Source organism: Dromiciops gliroides, chromosome 1 (genome assembly GCF_019393635.1).
Source record: "Dromiciops gliroides isolate mDroGli1 chromosome 1, mDroGli1.pri, whole genome shotgun sequence".
Lineage (NCBI taxonomy): Eukaryota > Metazoa > Chordata > Mammalia > Microbiotheria > Microbiotheriidae > Dromiciops > Dromiciops gliroides.
Genome location: NC_057861.1, coordinates 728345697 through 728361627, shown reverse-complemented (window position 1 = coordinate 728361627; position 15931 = coordinate 728345697). Strand labels below are relative to the sequence as shown.

At 39.0% G+C, this 15931-nt stretch overlaps 1 protein-coding gene across 1 annotated transcript in view; it reads right to left on the bottom strand.

Moving 5' to 3' along the window:
* Positions 1–676: 676 nt before the first annotated feature.
* MDFIC2 (MyoD family inhibitor domain containing 2) overlaps positions 677–15931 on the bottom strand; it is a 163833-nt gene continuing 148578 nt past the window's right edge. The window contains exons 4-5 of the mRNA XM_043978157.1: positions 11004–11225; positions 677–1837 (exon numbers count right to left, since the gene is read on the bottom strand). Coding sequence (XP_043834092.1) covers positions 1578–1837; positions 11004–11225 — 482 coding nt within the window. The 3' untranslated portion in view covers positions 677–1577. The remainder of the gene's footprint in view (positions 1838–11003; positions 11226–15931) is intronic.

Sequence of the window (15931 nt, the reverse complement as noted above, 5' to 3'; positions counted from 1 at the left end):
CTGGATTCAGGAGTACCTTAGTTTAAATCCGGCCTCAGACACTTGACACTTGCTAGCTGTGTGACCCTGAGCAAGTCACTTAATCCCCATTGCCACAAAAAAAAAAAAAAAAAGAAGTGGAAGGGATAGGGAAGGGAATGGCTGGAAGGGCAGATGTTAAACTACTGTGCTAAATAGGCCCTGGTATCCTAGTGGATGGCTGGATTGTTTGGCATGATCTGGGACTAACTAGATATAGTGGATGAAAGTGAATTTTCATTGACTAACCCACTAATCAGAACAGCCCAACCTCAGGGCAGAGAGCCAACATTCCACTGGGGGGAGGGGAAAGGCTTGGAGAATGGGGGGGGGTGTAGACTCTCTGGAGATTGGATCCTGGAGGGCAGGTAGAAAAATACAAGAACAAATTTATGAGCATTGTTTGCCTAAAGACAACAGAATGGAGTCTCCTCAAATGAAGGTGCTTACCAGAATAGCTACAACCACACATGGTTTTCAAAGGAGATTGTTTTCTTTTTTCCTGGTTTAAGCTAAGAAATCATTTTCAATTTCATATTGTGGCCTATGTTATTATACAACTGGGTTGTGGTGGTCAAAATTTTTATTAATATTAATAATTACAAACTTTATGGGGGGGCATCTGTAGTGTCTGAATGACATGCTTCATTAAGGGCTGTATTTTTATGTCTTTTTAGTGCTTGTAGGAATTCAAGTTAAGAAAGCTGTAGTTTCTTTCACAATCTCCTGTTTACCCTATGAACAGAAATCAGGAAAAGAAGCAATTGATTAACCGAGGTCATTCTCCTGAAACATGCACACAGTTCCCATTAATGCTCATTAGAACTAAGGAGAACCTTCCTGTAACAAATTAAAAATAGACATAACCTGTTATGGCATAATCATAGACACAGATTAATATGGTCTAGAATTACAGCACTCCGACGAAGCACATCAGACTCCAAATCCACCAGAGATGTTTCAGAGACATCGGCTGTAATTACAGCAACATGGTTCCTAATCATTTAATTCCCTTTTCTACCTAAACTGAACATATAAGTGAGTTTTAAGGGATTGTATAAATAAATTTTTAATTATAAAATGATGTTCTATCATCCATTATTAATAGGAACCAACAAAGCATGATGTTTATGTATGAGTCTATTAAGAAGAGGAGCTAATGTATGGATGTCAGTCCTAAAAACGTGCCCCAGTTCGCCCTGAATTTGGGAATAGGGCTGAATCCATGGCGCAAGCTGGTGAATGTAGTCGCAGAAAGAGGGGATTGGCATGCCAGCTGGGAAGCAGGAATGCAGTGAAAACATGTTGTGCTGGTTGTTTTGGATTTGTGTTTCATCTATGATTAAAGATTGTATTTGTCAGTGTCGTGCAGTTGTGAAATTGTGAACAAGGACCTTTCGTGCAGAATGCAATTCTTCCCAAATAGATGCAAGATAATGTGATATGCAGAGTCCAAGATGTTTATAACAAATAGACCTCACATCCTGGTCATATGGGAAATTTCTAGGAAATCAAAGAGTAGTTATTTTTTTTTTAAGGGGATCTGGTGCTTTCTTATGTTAGCGGTAACAGATTTCTGAAATCTCCATGGCCAGCTCTAAGCATTCGCTTGTCTCGTGACAAGATTCAAACAGGCTGCAGTCAACATCACAATTGCAATTGCAGTCGTTTCTGGGGTGACTCTCGTCTGAGGTATGATGGTATCGATGCGATGGGCAGCACGTATTTATGCACACAGTTTCACAAGTATCAGGCAGCATTAGAAGACAATCCAAAAACTGGCAAAACAGACAGGTGAGGATAAGTGAGGCACATTCATCTGTCCAAAAGGGAAAAAAAGAAAAGAAACAAAAAAAAAAACATTTTAAGAAACATGGGAGGAAGTGTATTTCTAGGGAAGGCATAATGGCTGATGTCAAATAAAAATTGACAGAAAGTATAACTGACAAATAGTACATTGAACTCTGAATGAATGACCTATATTTCAGACATAAATGTATTTTTTCCCAATTTTTCAGAAATGTAACCCCAGACTCTGGTTACGCAGCTATTTAGTTTGTGTTCACTAATGACCCTTTTTCTACATGTTCCCTCTTCTCTAACATATATACAAACACTCGCAAACATTATCTGTTTTTTTAAATGTTATTTAGCGTCTTTCCTGACTGTTTTCTTAAATATACAATGAAAATACTGACACTTTTACTACTTAGAGAGGTTTATTCTTAGTGAAGCATTTGATATATTGTGAAGCACTAACTCCATAGGTGTAAGGTATTTTATTTTATTAGTTCCACTTCTCAAGACCCTCCTATAGTACAGATACTCACCACGATATATTTAAAGAAAAGTTCGCTTTAAGAAAATTGGCTTAAGAATTCATTATGTGGGCTTGTAAAAATCCAAAAAGGATCTCTAAGGGCATTTCTGGTAATTGGGAATTCCAGCCAAACAGCTGCAAGAGCTTCCTGCTGACTATATTTTATTTTTCATTGAGGAATATGTTTGAAAATTTGGCAATCCTATTGCTAAAATAACTTTTCATTTTTCAGGTAGAAAAAAAAGTAAATTCAGAGAACCTTCATGGTTTTGCGGAACTGAGAAATGAGTAAATAAGAATCAAAGCAGGGTATCTAATTAAATGAAATGCATCATCTGAAGATCATTGCAGCTTGAAAGAAATGGTCCGTCACAACATGGAGAAAACATCCCAACCTCTCCCTGCCCTCCCCCCCCATGGACTGATCATCTGTTTAAAGTTTAATTTTCATAAGGAGTTTTATTCAATAAAGTGTTCATAACTAGCAGTTGCAGGGCTCAACAAACAGTAACCTGATCACAAGACAGAAAAGTTTGCCCCAGTGAGACAGAGACTCCCTTCCAAACTCCCTTGTACCCTCAACTCACTTGCCTCCAACAACTTTTTAAAGCTATTTTTTCTTTGTGGTTCATAGGCTTGTTAAATTTTTAAGAGGAAGAAAAATATGGAAACTCTCCCCAAATAGAAGAAATATTTTTTTTAAAAAAGGAAAGCCCCCCTCCTCCCCGCCCCCAAAGCATTCTGTAAATCTGTACTGTGAGCTGTGAATATTGGTATGTATTTTTTTTTTCTTTTTAATGAGATGGCAGTGAGAACTCCCCTCTGACTCCTCCTGACGAGTATAATTGTCACATACGGCTGCAGGTGCCGGGGCAATTACTCAATATTTATAGTATAGGCAGCCGTGCGCCCCTAACGCTGCCCGTCTCAGTGAACGGCACTTGCCTTTTGCCAGTTTTGGTTGGTTTTGATTCACTCAGTGCCAGCTCCTGGCATATGGACTGTTTGCCAATCTCCCATAAATAACCAGAAAACCATCCACAAACATATAGAAGCATGCTAGCAGGCTGCATCCATTCCAGCAGGTCTATGCATTTCAGAAGAGGGGGATGTTGGCTGTTAGATACATGAGAAAAAAAAAATTCAATGCATCAGTGACTAGGAGGCTGCACCTAGCAGGGAGGTTGGCAGTAAAATCTCTGCTCTTCTCTTGGCAGAAAAGGAGTCATAGTGCCACAGAGGGCAGACATGGGTTTGCCTTAATAGCATCTAAATAGGACCCACTATAAGCCCCCAACTGAAAGTATATATAACATGTGTATAATGCATATGACATATACGTGTATATATGGACAAATACATGTATATGTATAGTTGAGGGGCTGACAATTTCTCTCAGTGCTGGGGGGGGGGGACGGAAACCAGTTCTTTTCTTTTAAAAAATTCTCTAATGTAAGATTGTTTAAAGTGTGTAAATAAATGTGATCGTATCTTTCTGTGACCAATGCATTATTACTGTTATCAATTGTAATATCTCTTTAAAAATGTAGAACATTGATTATCACTTGGACTTTCCGTTCCCTTAAAAGGTGTTAGAGTGGAGAACATGTTGGACATTAGGAATCACTAAGACCTTATGTGTTCGTGGCTTCAGATATAGCTAGTTGGTGCAGTGGATAAAAACACTGGAACTGGAGTCAGGAAGACATGGATTCGAATCCTCAGGCACATATTAGATGTGTGATCCCAGGCAAGTCTCTTAACATTAGATAGTAGTTGGCCGCAAAATGGATAGAGCACTGGGTCTGGAGTTAGGAAGACCTGAATGAAAATCCTCTCTCAGACACTCACTAGCTATGTGACCCTGGGCAAGTCATTTAACTTCTGTTTGCCTCAGTTTCTTCAATTGAAAAGTGAGGATGATAATAGTAGATCCTAGGGTCTTTGGTAAGATTGAATGAGATAATAATTGTAAAGTGCTTAATGCTCAATATATGCATGTTAACCTCATACCTTTGTGAGCTTGGATAAGATGTTTAACCCTTCTCTATCTCAATTTCATCACTTGTAATAGAGGAATAAAAAACCACCAACCTCACAGGGTTGTTGTGAGGAGCATATACACATGCACACTTATGATATATGATGCATATTGATATACATATAAATATATGGATTTCTTCTTTTGTTTTGTTTTTTTAAACTTTTAACTTTTAAAATATATGTATTTCTTAACAATATCATATTATTCTTAGAATATATTATAACAGCAATATTATTATAACAGTAATAGGCACCATTTGTCTAGCACTTTTAGGAATATATATACAAATACATATCTACATACATATATGTATGTATACATAAATGCCTGAAAATATTATGTAAATGCTGCCTATATACACATATGTCTGAAGCATTATACAAATGCCACCTATTAGAAATTATTTTATATATACATGTATGCATATCATAACCATAAGACACATATGCACATATGTGTGCATATATGTATATATGCACATACATACCTGAAAATATTATACAAATGCTAGCCATTGTTACAGGTTATTATTAATACATGTTTAAAAACACAAGAAAATAGGTTTCTACCTGGAAGGGAACTTGGGAGAGTTCTATTCATTCATTTGCCAGAGGAAGAAGCTGGGGCAGAGAGAAATAAAGTGTTTTTCCCAGGGTGACAAAGGTAGGAAATGACCAAACTGGGATTGGAAACCAGGATTTGGGGTCTCCGTGACTTTCAGTGTTGATGATGAGATTGCTTTTGCCAAAGTGTCTGGAGTTGGCAGCCTTCTCAGGTCTTGGCTTCCAGAATACAGGGCAAACCTTATTTTAAATGTTATTTTTCCCTGTATTCCTTGGCAGAATTATCATTAGGTCCCCCTACTCCCCCATTTTGCACTTGAGAATAAAACTTGCTTTCTCAGTTTCTAAGTTAGTCTTTTTTTTTTTTTTTTGGTCATAAAAGGTGGGTAACTCTTGCCCAGGGTAAACATGGCGGCATTAATGAATTGAAAACAGATTTCTCTCCTAACTTGAAAATATGTTCCAGCCTTTGCTTTCTCAAAAGAAGTATTAAGGAATTCTACACAAGCAGAGGAAATCATTTTGCATATTGCCTGTTTTTGTTTGCACAAAAGTAAAATAAACAGTTCAGAGGAAATTTTGCAACTTACTGGAAAGAGAAATGGAGTTTTATTCCCTGAGAGCAAGGATATTTTCTTTCCTCTTGCTGCACTTTTTCATGGGACTTTAATGTTTAATAAAAAACAAACACATTGCTAGAGTCCCCTCCCATCACCCTTGCCTCTTCCCTCATGTTGGTCAAGGCTATGTTTCTGTTTATTCCTGGATTCATTCCAAAGAGGTCACATTTCATAGATCCAGTAGGGCCTTGACCAATGGAAGCCTTTCTATTTTCTAATGTATTTTTCTTTCCTCATCCTTTTAAAAAAAAGAATCATAAACATTAGACTTTACCAAAATACAATGTATATGCAGGTTTTTAATTGGATTATGCTTAAAATGGACATTAAAGATCATTCAGTCCGAGTCCCTCATTTTACACATGAGGAAACTAAGCTCCAGAAATGGAAGAAGGGGGTGTCACAAGACATATTTCTACTCAATTATTCTATTTGTACATCCAACCCCCTATCCATAAAAGCATTTCACATGAAGCAAGTGGGTCCAAGCATCTTATTTCATGCCCTTCTCCTTTTTAGGGGAATGGAAATCTGTGGGCTCCTCTTTTCAAGTCTCAGGATGATACTACATGGAATTATGATTACACCAAAAAAATTACTGGGAGTAAAAAGGTAAAGACAGAAGAAATCATAACTTGGATTTTGACTGGAGAATTGAACCTGAAAAGAGCTGGGGTCTCCGGGACACTTCTAATAATCCTGTTGATGTTCTCACTGCTGTCTCCCATTTCCCACCTCATCCCATATCCCTTTCTTCGTCCTTTTTTGGGGGTTTAATTCCTGCTTTCCTTTTTTGTTTGGCTTTTACTGGGCTCTTGTAGTTAATTTTAAGGAGACTGGGACTGGGTATCCCTAAAAGCTCACCACATATTGAAGGACATCTCAGTTATCCTGAGCATCTTCTTTATTTGAATACTAAGCAAGTGAGAACAAATGAATTGAGACAAGCAATGTGCTACCTACAGTCCAGTGTTTTCTTCCTTTTCCTCTTTCTGCTACTCAGTGTTAATACCACACCCAGTGAGTAATGAGAAGAGGGTGTTTTTAGGTGGGAGTAACCTATGTTCTTGTTATCACCCATTATCAGCCTTTGCACCCCCTTGCAATATGCTGACACCATTGGAGATGGTATCCAAGGTGGGGAAAACCATACCTCCAGGAAAGCCTTGCTGGATGGAATGATATGGGAGGTATAGAACCCTACTTTCTTCATCATGTGCCCTAATGTGTCAATGTATTGTTGTGTGGAAATACCTAGGACTACTGATGCATTTCACTGGCCAGCATTATGATGATGTTTTCATTTAACCTTGAAACCTAAAATTTCCAGTTCAAAAGAATAAAATTCTTACCCCGCCCCTTAGACAACAGTAAGTGTTTCTCTTAAAAAAAAGTTCCTTAGCATATAATATGAATAAATAAAGTGTGATTGAGTGTCTTTCTGTAACCAGTATATCATCCTCAATGTTTTCAATTGTAATACGTATTTAAATATGTCAAGAGCTATTTAAGTTCAGACAAGCACAACTAACTTTTAAGTCAGTTCTTTAGAATTAGAATGACTGGATTTGGGTGATCCTGAGTAAATTTGTGCTTTTATTTTTTTCTGAGTAAATGAACTGAAATAATTCTAAAATTGAAACATTTTATAAGGTGACACGGCTGCATTTAATTGTATGAAATTTACAGGGTAGAAAATGTAATCATTTTATCCAGTAGGCCATGGTGTAATTAAGACTATTCTTTTTAGGTACCTTATATTTATGATTTTCCCCTCCACCTAGATAGCATGTATCGAATTCAAAATTACACATCCATTAGGCATCTTCTCAGGCTTTAAACACACACTCTCACACACACACACACACACACACACACACACACACGCACACACGCAATCTGTTTTCTAATAACAAGTATATCCTTCCATTCATTAACCCCAGTGATTCCCTAGCAATCAGAAAAGAGATAGATAATCCAGGACCTAGAATACTGAGAGATAGTTGTCTAGATTTTCTCCATTATTCTGGAAAGTGACCACACAAAAAGCACAACGTTTTAACAACAAAGTGATGCTGTAGCACATGGACTCTTATGTTCAGTGAAGAGACTGTTAAATTCCCATCAGAGCACACACCATGAACTATGCTAATGGATGCAGCAAATTTTACAAAATCTGCATGGGTGAGACTTTTCCATCCTGTTTTAAGTGGGGCAATGTATATAAATAATAGATATTAGCAATTAAGCATCCATTCCGATGCACGCATTTATACATTTGAAAATAAATTAACCACAAACTGCATAAAAGTGGTTGTCAGCTTCCCTGTTCTCTTCCTGTTTTCCCCTGCTATTCTTGAAAGACTTGACTGTATTTATCTCAGTAGGAACAATGACCCCCCTCCCTATTTCTCAATGTCTGCATTATTAAGTTAATTGCAGCCACCAAGCCCCCTATTAATAAAGTGACTTTGAACCTCACAAATTTCTTGATTGCTATTTTTTAGGATTTAGGATGGCGAGTGCTCTGCTGTTCTTTCCTAGGTGTCTTACTCTGGACATTTCATCCTCTAGCTTAGGACAAAAAACTCTTTCCTTGAGGTCTTGTCACAATGGGGCGAGTAAAGGATGGACTATTAGCTGACAGGTCAGTCATAAACTTGCATTTCCTGGGTTGGGTTGGCTTCAGTCCAGATCTTAACAAAAGCAACCTCATTCAATTAGCCTTATTAATTTCCTCAGCTATTTTTAACAATGAGAAGCCTGTTATTTATGTTGCATGAGGCTACTGTGTACCAGTTACCATTTTAATGGAACAATTACTATGGTCCTTCATTGAGAATGCAAGGACCCCAGCACTCCTCACCAGCTAGGAGCTATTCTCATTATTCTGGGATCATCTATACAATAGGTCAGAATAGTTCTTTGGGAGAATTGTGGCTTATTGTGTTGATCTGTTCATTGGGAGCTCTTAACTTGAGGATTGTTAGCCCACATGACAAGTTCCAAGGAGCCTGGGGACAATCCGATAAAATGTTTATTTTTGGCTCACCAGGAACTTTTTTTGGGGGATGGGGCGATGAGGGTTAAGTGACTTGCGCGGGGTCACATAGTTAGTAAGTGTCAAGTGTCTGAGGCCATATTTGAACTCAGTCCTCCTGAATCCAGAGCCAGTGCTTTATGCATTGTGCTGCCCACTTAACCGCCCCTACCAGGAACTTGGGATTCTGGGATTTGTGTCCCAATCATTTAATAATGTCTGTTAATTGCACAGGCAATCATTTAACTGTGTTAGAAGGGAGGATGGTGCTGAGCTTCATTTTTTCTAAAGAATAGTTCAGGTACCACTGCCTATATGTGGCTTTTCCTAATTTCTTTCATTATTATTTCTTGAAAGTTTTTTGGATATATTTTTTATTTACTTTCTTGTGTACATACTGCATCTTTCCAATAGAATGAAAGTTCTTTGAGGGCAGGGAATGGTTCATTTTTATCTTCGTATCTTGAACAATGTCTGGTACCTAGCAGGTACTTAATAAGTATTTGTTAAATTGAATAGCTGAAGAAAGAAAAAAAAAAACCAGTAATGATTTAGAATTACCTGGGAGGCATCATTTTCCCTTCCGTATTTTTGTGATCTTTCTTCCTCTCTTCTTCCTTCCCTCCCTTCTCTCCCCTCCCATGCTCTCTCTCTCTCTCTCTCTCTCTCTCTCTCTCTCTCTGCTTCTTTGTCTCATTATGTCTGTCTGTCTTTGAATCTCTGTCTCTCTCCAATACACACACACACACACACACACCATTATTAGCATCAGGAGATCATTTAACCTTTATATAGAATCTTCTAATGGTAACCAATGTTTTCTATTCAAGTAGATTTGTGCTAGAAAAATGAATGGATGAAGAAAAAGGCAACGATGCCTTTCATATTGAAAAGAACCCATAAATGTATAACACTGTCTGTTTTTTGCAGATTGGGTTGTTGGGTGCATTGGAATGGATACAAGCCTCTTGGAATTTGCACTGATGCTCTTATGGGCAACAACATCATAGAAAGAGGATATTTGAATAGGAAAGGACCTCAGAATTCATTTAGTCTAACCACCTCATTTTGCAAAGGGAGAAACTGAGGCTGAGGGAGATGAAGCAGCCTGTCCAAGAATATAGTTAGCTACAAAATGGAAAGTCAGAAAGGTTTTTTCCTCTACTCACATATAACTGTGTGCACCCTGGGTTGGGTCTGCCATTGTCTCCAAAGAAGTAATATTCCATAAGGTGAATGAATAAGTATTAAGTACTAGCTATGCATGAAGTGCTAAGGTTAGATTAAAGACTGGAGGAGTGAGTCTCCTGGAAGTGAGAACTTTTCTCTACCAATTTGGGGTGGCACGTTAAGTGCCTTGTGCACAATCATACAGTCAGAATGTGTCAGAAGCAATATTTGAACCCAGGTCTTTTTGGTTCCAAGGCAGGCTCTCTCCTGAATGTCAAACTTTAGGGATCTAAATAGGAAAATAAGATAACTCTTGCTCTCTGCTGTAAATGTCCAACTTAGGGTAGACATCTCGGTTCACTTTCAGGGCTTTAAAAAAATGAAATACTTTCAACATATCCATAAACATGGGCCAGAAATTGCAGCCCACCCCCAGAGCTGGCCCAGGGGCCACTGTGGATCTGCCTTACTCTTAGGTGAAGGCAATATTTCAGGAAGTAGCTTGCTCTATTTAGGTGTGAAAGAAGGAGCCTACAAGTCACACATGTGCCCAGTTTCTGCTCCTTGACAAGCTTCCAACGAGGGTAAAAAAGGAATGTTTTCCCCCACCTAGGTGTGGGTCTCTACCCAGCCAAATGGCTTTAGTGAGGATCCTGCCCCCAAATCCTTTCCAGGTTGCTTTCTAACTTGCATGTCTCTTTAATGCTGCACCTAGGTCTTATACGGCTCTTGTTCACACCAATCAGCATGCCCAGGAATCAATACTTCCTGCAGACATTTCATCCTCCTTCAGCTGGTATCTGATTTTTTTTTTGCATTTCCTACAAGCTTTATTTGTCTCTTCTGGAGCCTTTCATGCTTCTCCCAATTTATTTACACAATAGCAAAGGAAGAAAAGAATCCCAGAGCCTTCAAGGGGAGTGCAGTGGGGGAGAGAAGCTTACACTTCCTAGCCCAACAAATAAGACCGATTACACGCTAGCCACTTCATTTTTTTTCCTATGGATTCCCAGCTTTGAGAGCAAACGATCTGCCAAGCATTGCGTTATTGCCAAGTGACCTTGACATGTGTCGTTCACTGTTGTCTAGATTCGGAGCCCTCTCTTTTAACATTCATAAAGATTTCTCCAACAGTAAGCATATGCGATGCCCTTTACGGGGTTGTTGGGGGGGGGAGGGGGGGAAAAAAGGTTTTCTTTAGAGATCTGTTGAATTTGAAGAAACATACCATCGTGGCGTCTCCGATGAACTGATGTATCGTTTTGGAGGTATGAGAATTTGGTTTGGCACTCTTCAAGAGAAGATCCTGATGCGCTCGATGCCGACAGTTTTTTCTCATTGGGGGCTTCCTTGGATGGTGCATCGGCAGTATTGAATTCAGATACCGAATTTATAATGATGCCCTTAACAGATTTCTCATCTGAGTGCTTTTCATTTGTGAGTTGAGTATCTGAATAAAAAGACACATACACACACAAAACAAACCTGAAATTGTTTATAGGAACTCTAATCCAGTGTTCTTAAAAGATTAATAATTTTTAAAAGATCAGATTTTCAGGTCAAAAATGAATACCCATTCTAGACTTTTAAGAGTAAAACTTTCATCCCTCATATTATTTTGTATGTATTACCTATTATATATTATAATTATATATTACCTTGCATACATTTACTTAGCTATGAAAAACCTTGTCTCATCCCAATAAAAACATACCTCCTTGTGGGCAGAAACCTCTTTGTTTTTGTCTCTCTATTCCTAGAATGGAGTCCAGTGCCTAGACCAAGGTAGGCACTTATAGTTGAATTGAAAGAATGAAATAATTGATCAGGATAATTTTTGGGGGGATAATTAGGGTTAAGTGACTAGCCCAGGATCACACAACTAGTAAGTGTCAAGTGTCTGAGGCCGGGTTTCAACTCAGGTCCTCCTGAAGCCAGGGCCGGTGCTTTACCCACTATGCCACCTAGCTGCCCCTCACCAGGATAAATTTTAGGAAAATTAGAAATAGGAATGCTAGCTCAGAGATGAAATAGAAAGTGTGCAGTTAAAAAATTTCATATATAATGGTAATGAATAATTATTTACTCATCCCTATTTTATTGTAAAGAGTACAGTAGAGTGCATAAAAAGTTGGCCTCCTTAACCAAGAAGACTTGGGTTCAAGTCCCATCTCTGAGACATGGGTTGACCCTGGGCAAGTCCCTTAACTTGTCAGTGCTCTAGGAAACTAAGATTGTAACTCATAGAAAAAGTATTGACCTGAATTGCTTGAGAGAGTCTTCTCATCAAGGAGTTCCCTAAACTAATGAATCATAGGTCCAGTTACTGTCCATATTCTCTTTTATCAGGGACATTGTTGTTGTTCATGTCTGACTCTTTCGGACACCATTTGGGGTTCTGTTGGTGAAGATCCTGGAGTGGTTCACCATGTCCTTCTCCGGCTCATTTTACAGATGAGGAAATTGAGGCAAAAACAATTAAGTGACTTGCCCAGGATTCTTATCTGTAGATAAGTGTATGAAGCCAGATTTGAACTCAGGAAGAGGAGGCCCAGCACTGTACCATTGTGCCATGCAGCTGCTCGTTTTTATTAGGGACAAGGAGGAGGAATCAGGCAATGTGTACAGAGCCCAGAACTATCTTTTCAATAAAGTATCAATGTAGATTTAGTAGAATCTAATCATGGGCTAATTAATCCTCCTACTAGAATGCAAGCTCATTGAGGGCATGGACTATTTTATTATCATCTTGGAATCTCTAGCATCTAGTGTAATACCTGTTGAATTGGACTTTTAAAAATTGTAACTGTATTTCAGTTGAATGGTTTTCTTTTGTATATTTAATTATATGCATTTAAAAAGGTTATTCTGAAGAGCATTCCAGAGGTTTCACCAGAGTGACAAAGGACTCCAGCATCCTCACAAAAATATCAGGAGCCCCTCTTTTACTCAGTTCTTTGATGTCTAGTGGTAAAATGTGGCAACTGTTCTCTCACACACATATTCTAATACTCACAAGCCATATGTTGGATAGGGCTCCATGCATCAGGGCCAGGTTGGTTACTTAAAAAATTTAAAAAGTAAGTTCAAAGAACCCCAGAATGACTGCAAACTATTTCTCCTCTGTGGGCCTCAGTTTCTTACATATGTAAAGCAAGAGGATCCTATTAGGTGATTTCCAAAAACCCCTCCAAGCTCTTGCATTCTATGATGCCCAGAGATCACTGTCACATTGAACCGCAGGACACAAATATAATCAAATTTTTTTTGAGGGCAAGAACACTTCTGTTTTGGTTGTTATGTTCCTAGTATCTGGACAAGGGGTTCTTTTTATTTTAATTTTTTTATTTTTTTGCGGGGCAATGAGGACTAAGTGACTTGCCCAGGGTCACACAGCTGGTAAGTGTCATGTGTCTGAGGCCAGACTTGAACTCAGGTCCTCCTGAATCCAGGGCCAGTGCTTTATCCACTGTGCCACCTAGCTGTCCCTGGACCAGGGATTCTTACTCTGTTTTTGTGTCCTGGACCCCTTGGGCAGTCTGGCGGAGCCTATGATCCCTTCTCAAAATAATATTTTCAAATGCATGAAAAAATAGGAGTATAAAGGAAACAACTTAGAGTAGGTTAATATATATAAAGTTCATAACTCCTCAGATTAGACTATAGTCTTCAACATAGTACCTACCTACTTGGACAAGCAGTAGTATCTTTTGGGCTACATGGGGTTGGAGAACTGAATTAGATAGAACAGCCCATGACCCCAGGATAAAAAAAAAATTGTCAAATCACCACCCTCATCCTTCTCTGAGTTGCATCTAAATTCAGTGCAGATGGAAAAGTCGGCTTGATACCCATTTATTCATTACAGCCATTTAGCTTTGGCCGGCAGAAGAAGGAAAGGGAACAGCTTGCTGGCTCTTGCATCAGTGATTTTCAATGAGCGATTATAAGCTAGGTGCTGGCGGATACATCAGAGGAGGCACTAGAGTTAATGGCATGGGGCACACGCTCATCTCAGGTGATTTTTGGGGGGTAATTGTTGTTTCAGATGTTTCAAAGTGTCTCCACTCTCAACTTGCTCGTACTTTCTCCATTTTAGTTCTGGTTCAAATTTCTTAGCTATGGTTTTCTCTCTAAAGAAGGGTTGGCAGGAGCACAGGTTGTGTGTATTAGGCAAATAGGAAATCTGTGTGTCAGAGGGGCTCAGGGAAATATCTCCAGTAGAACAGAGCAATTAAAGTGATATTTGGTAAACAGTAGGGTTGGCCAATTGGATGGGGAAAATGCTCATCTCCATCCAACCTTATGGAGTAGGCACTAAGCAGAGTAGCATCCACATTCCTGCTTATGGCTCGAATAATCCAGAAATCAAGGCACACAACAGAAAGGTAAGTCATACTGCTTCTTGGCTGACGTAGTCTTAATGGCTACTTTTCCCTAACTTTTAAATTGTAAGCTCTTCGAATGCAGTTATAAGTTTCACTTCACTAGAGCCTGAACAACGGACATGTACATAATGCTCAGTGGATAGAAGGCTGGGCCTGGAGGCAGGAAAACCTGAGTTCAAATCCAGCCTTAGACACTGTGTGAAAAAAATCACTTAACCATTGTCTTAATCCGCTAGAGAAAGAAGTAGAAAACCACTCTAGTATCTTTGCCAAGGAACATCCATGGACAATATTGGTGTGATATGGTCCATGGGGTCATGAAAAATCCAATAGGACTGAAAAGCAACAGAATTATTCTTTGAAACTTGCAAAGTGTACTACATCTAGGGTCTCATGTGGGATTTGAACCCAGGGCTGAGTTGAGATTAAGCATTATAGTCATTGCACTAAGGTGAACCCTCTCACTGGTTTACCCCTCGCTAATTTGCATTCCTTTTACTCCCTCCCATCCATTCCCCTCTGTGGCCCTGCTTAATGCTTTATTTAAGGTAGGTAGGATCTCAGTATATATATTTTTTCATTGAATAAGTGTTCACAATGAACAGATCTGGTCATTCTTTTACTCAAAAATCTTCAGTGGCTCCCTATTGCTTCTAGGATGAAACAAAAGATCCTTAGCCTGGCATTGTGAAACCTCAGTGGGAGAGAGGCCTAGTTTTTTTCCATGAGGACCTGTATTATTCAAATCCTAGTTCTGCTACTTACTGCCTGTGTGTGAGTTTGAACAAGTCATTGAGTCTCTCTTAGCCTCAGTTTACACATCTGCAAAATGGGAACATTGGACTTGATGAACTTCAAGGTCCTCTCCAACTCCAAACTTTTGAGCCCATAACCTTCCATAATCTCAGTTCCCACCACTCTTTTTTTTTTCATTCCTTTCCTATTATTCCCTTCTATAGCCCCTCTGTTCCAGCTTAACTTCAAGCTGATCTGTTCCCTCTTCCCCAATATGCAACATTCCATCTCCCACCTCCATCCAGGTTGTTCTTCCATGTCTCGAAGTACTCTGCAGTCCCCTCTCCTCCCTACATACCACCAACAATGCATGTAGGCTAGGCTCTTTGCTGTCCCTTGCAAACAATATATTTGCACCGGCTGCCCCCCATGCCTACAATTCTCTTGGATTCCATGACTTCTTTAAGGACCCTGTTCAAACACCACTTTGTACAGGAGGTTTATTATCCTGGTTAGTTCCTTTCCTGCTCCCCTCCTAGTGCCTTCCTTCTGAGATCACATTTCATCCCCTGGGCATGTATTTTATAGGTACATAGTTAGTGATATGAATACATACATACATACATACCTATATGCATATATACATCAATATCAATATCAATCTCTTATCTCTATCATCTCTATGTCTATCTATACCTATATTTATGCCCATATCTATGCCCCTACCCATATTCATACCCATATCTATACCTATACCCATATCTATTTCTCTATCTATATACACACATGTGAGCTTTCTGAAGATAGGGGCTATGTTTTTGTTTTTGTTTGTAGCACAAGCACTTGGTGCCATAGGAAGTCTTTAATAAATGCTAACTTCTCTTCAGCTCTAAGAATTGCTTTTCTTTGTTGAGTTGTTTTATTCATGTCTGAATCTCCTTGACTCCATTTGGGGTTTTCTTGGCAAAGATACTGGAGTTGTTTGCCACTTCCTTCTTCAGCTCATTTTACAGACGAGAAAACTGAGGCAATT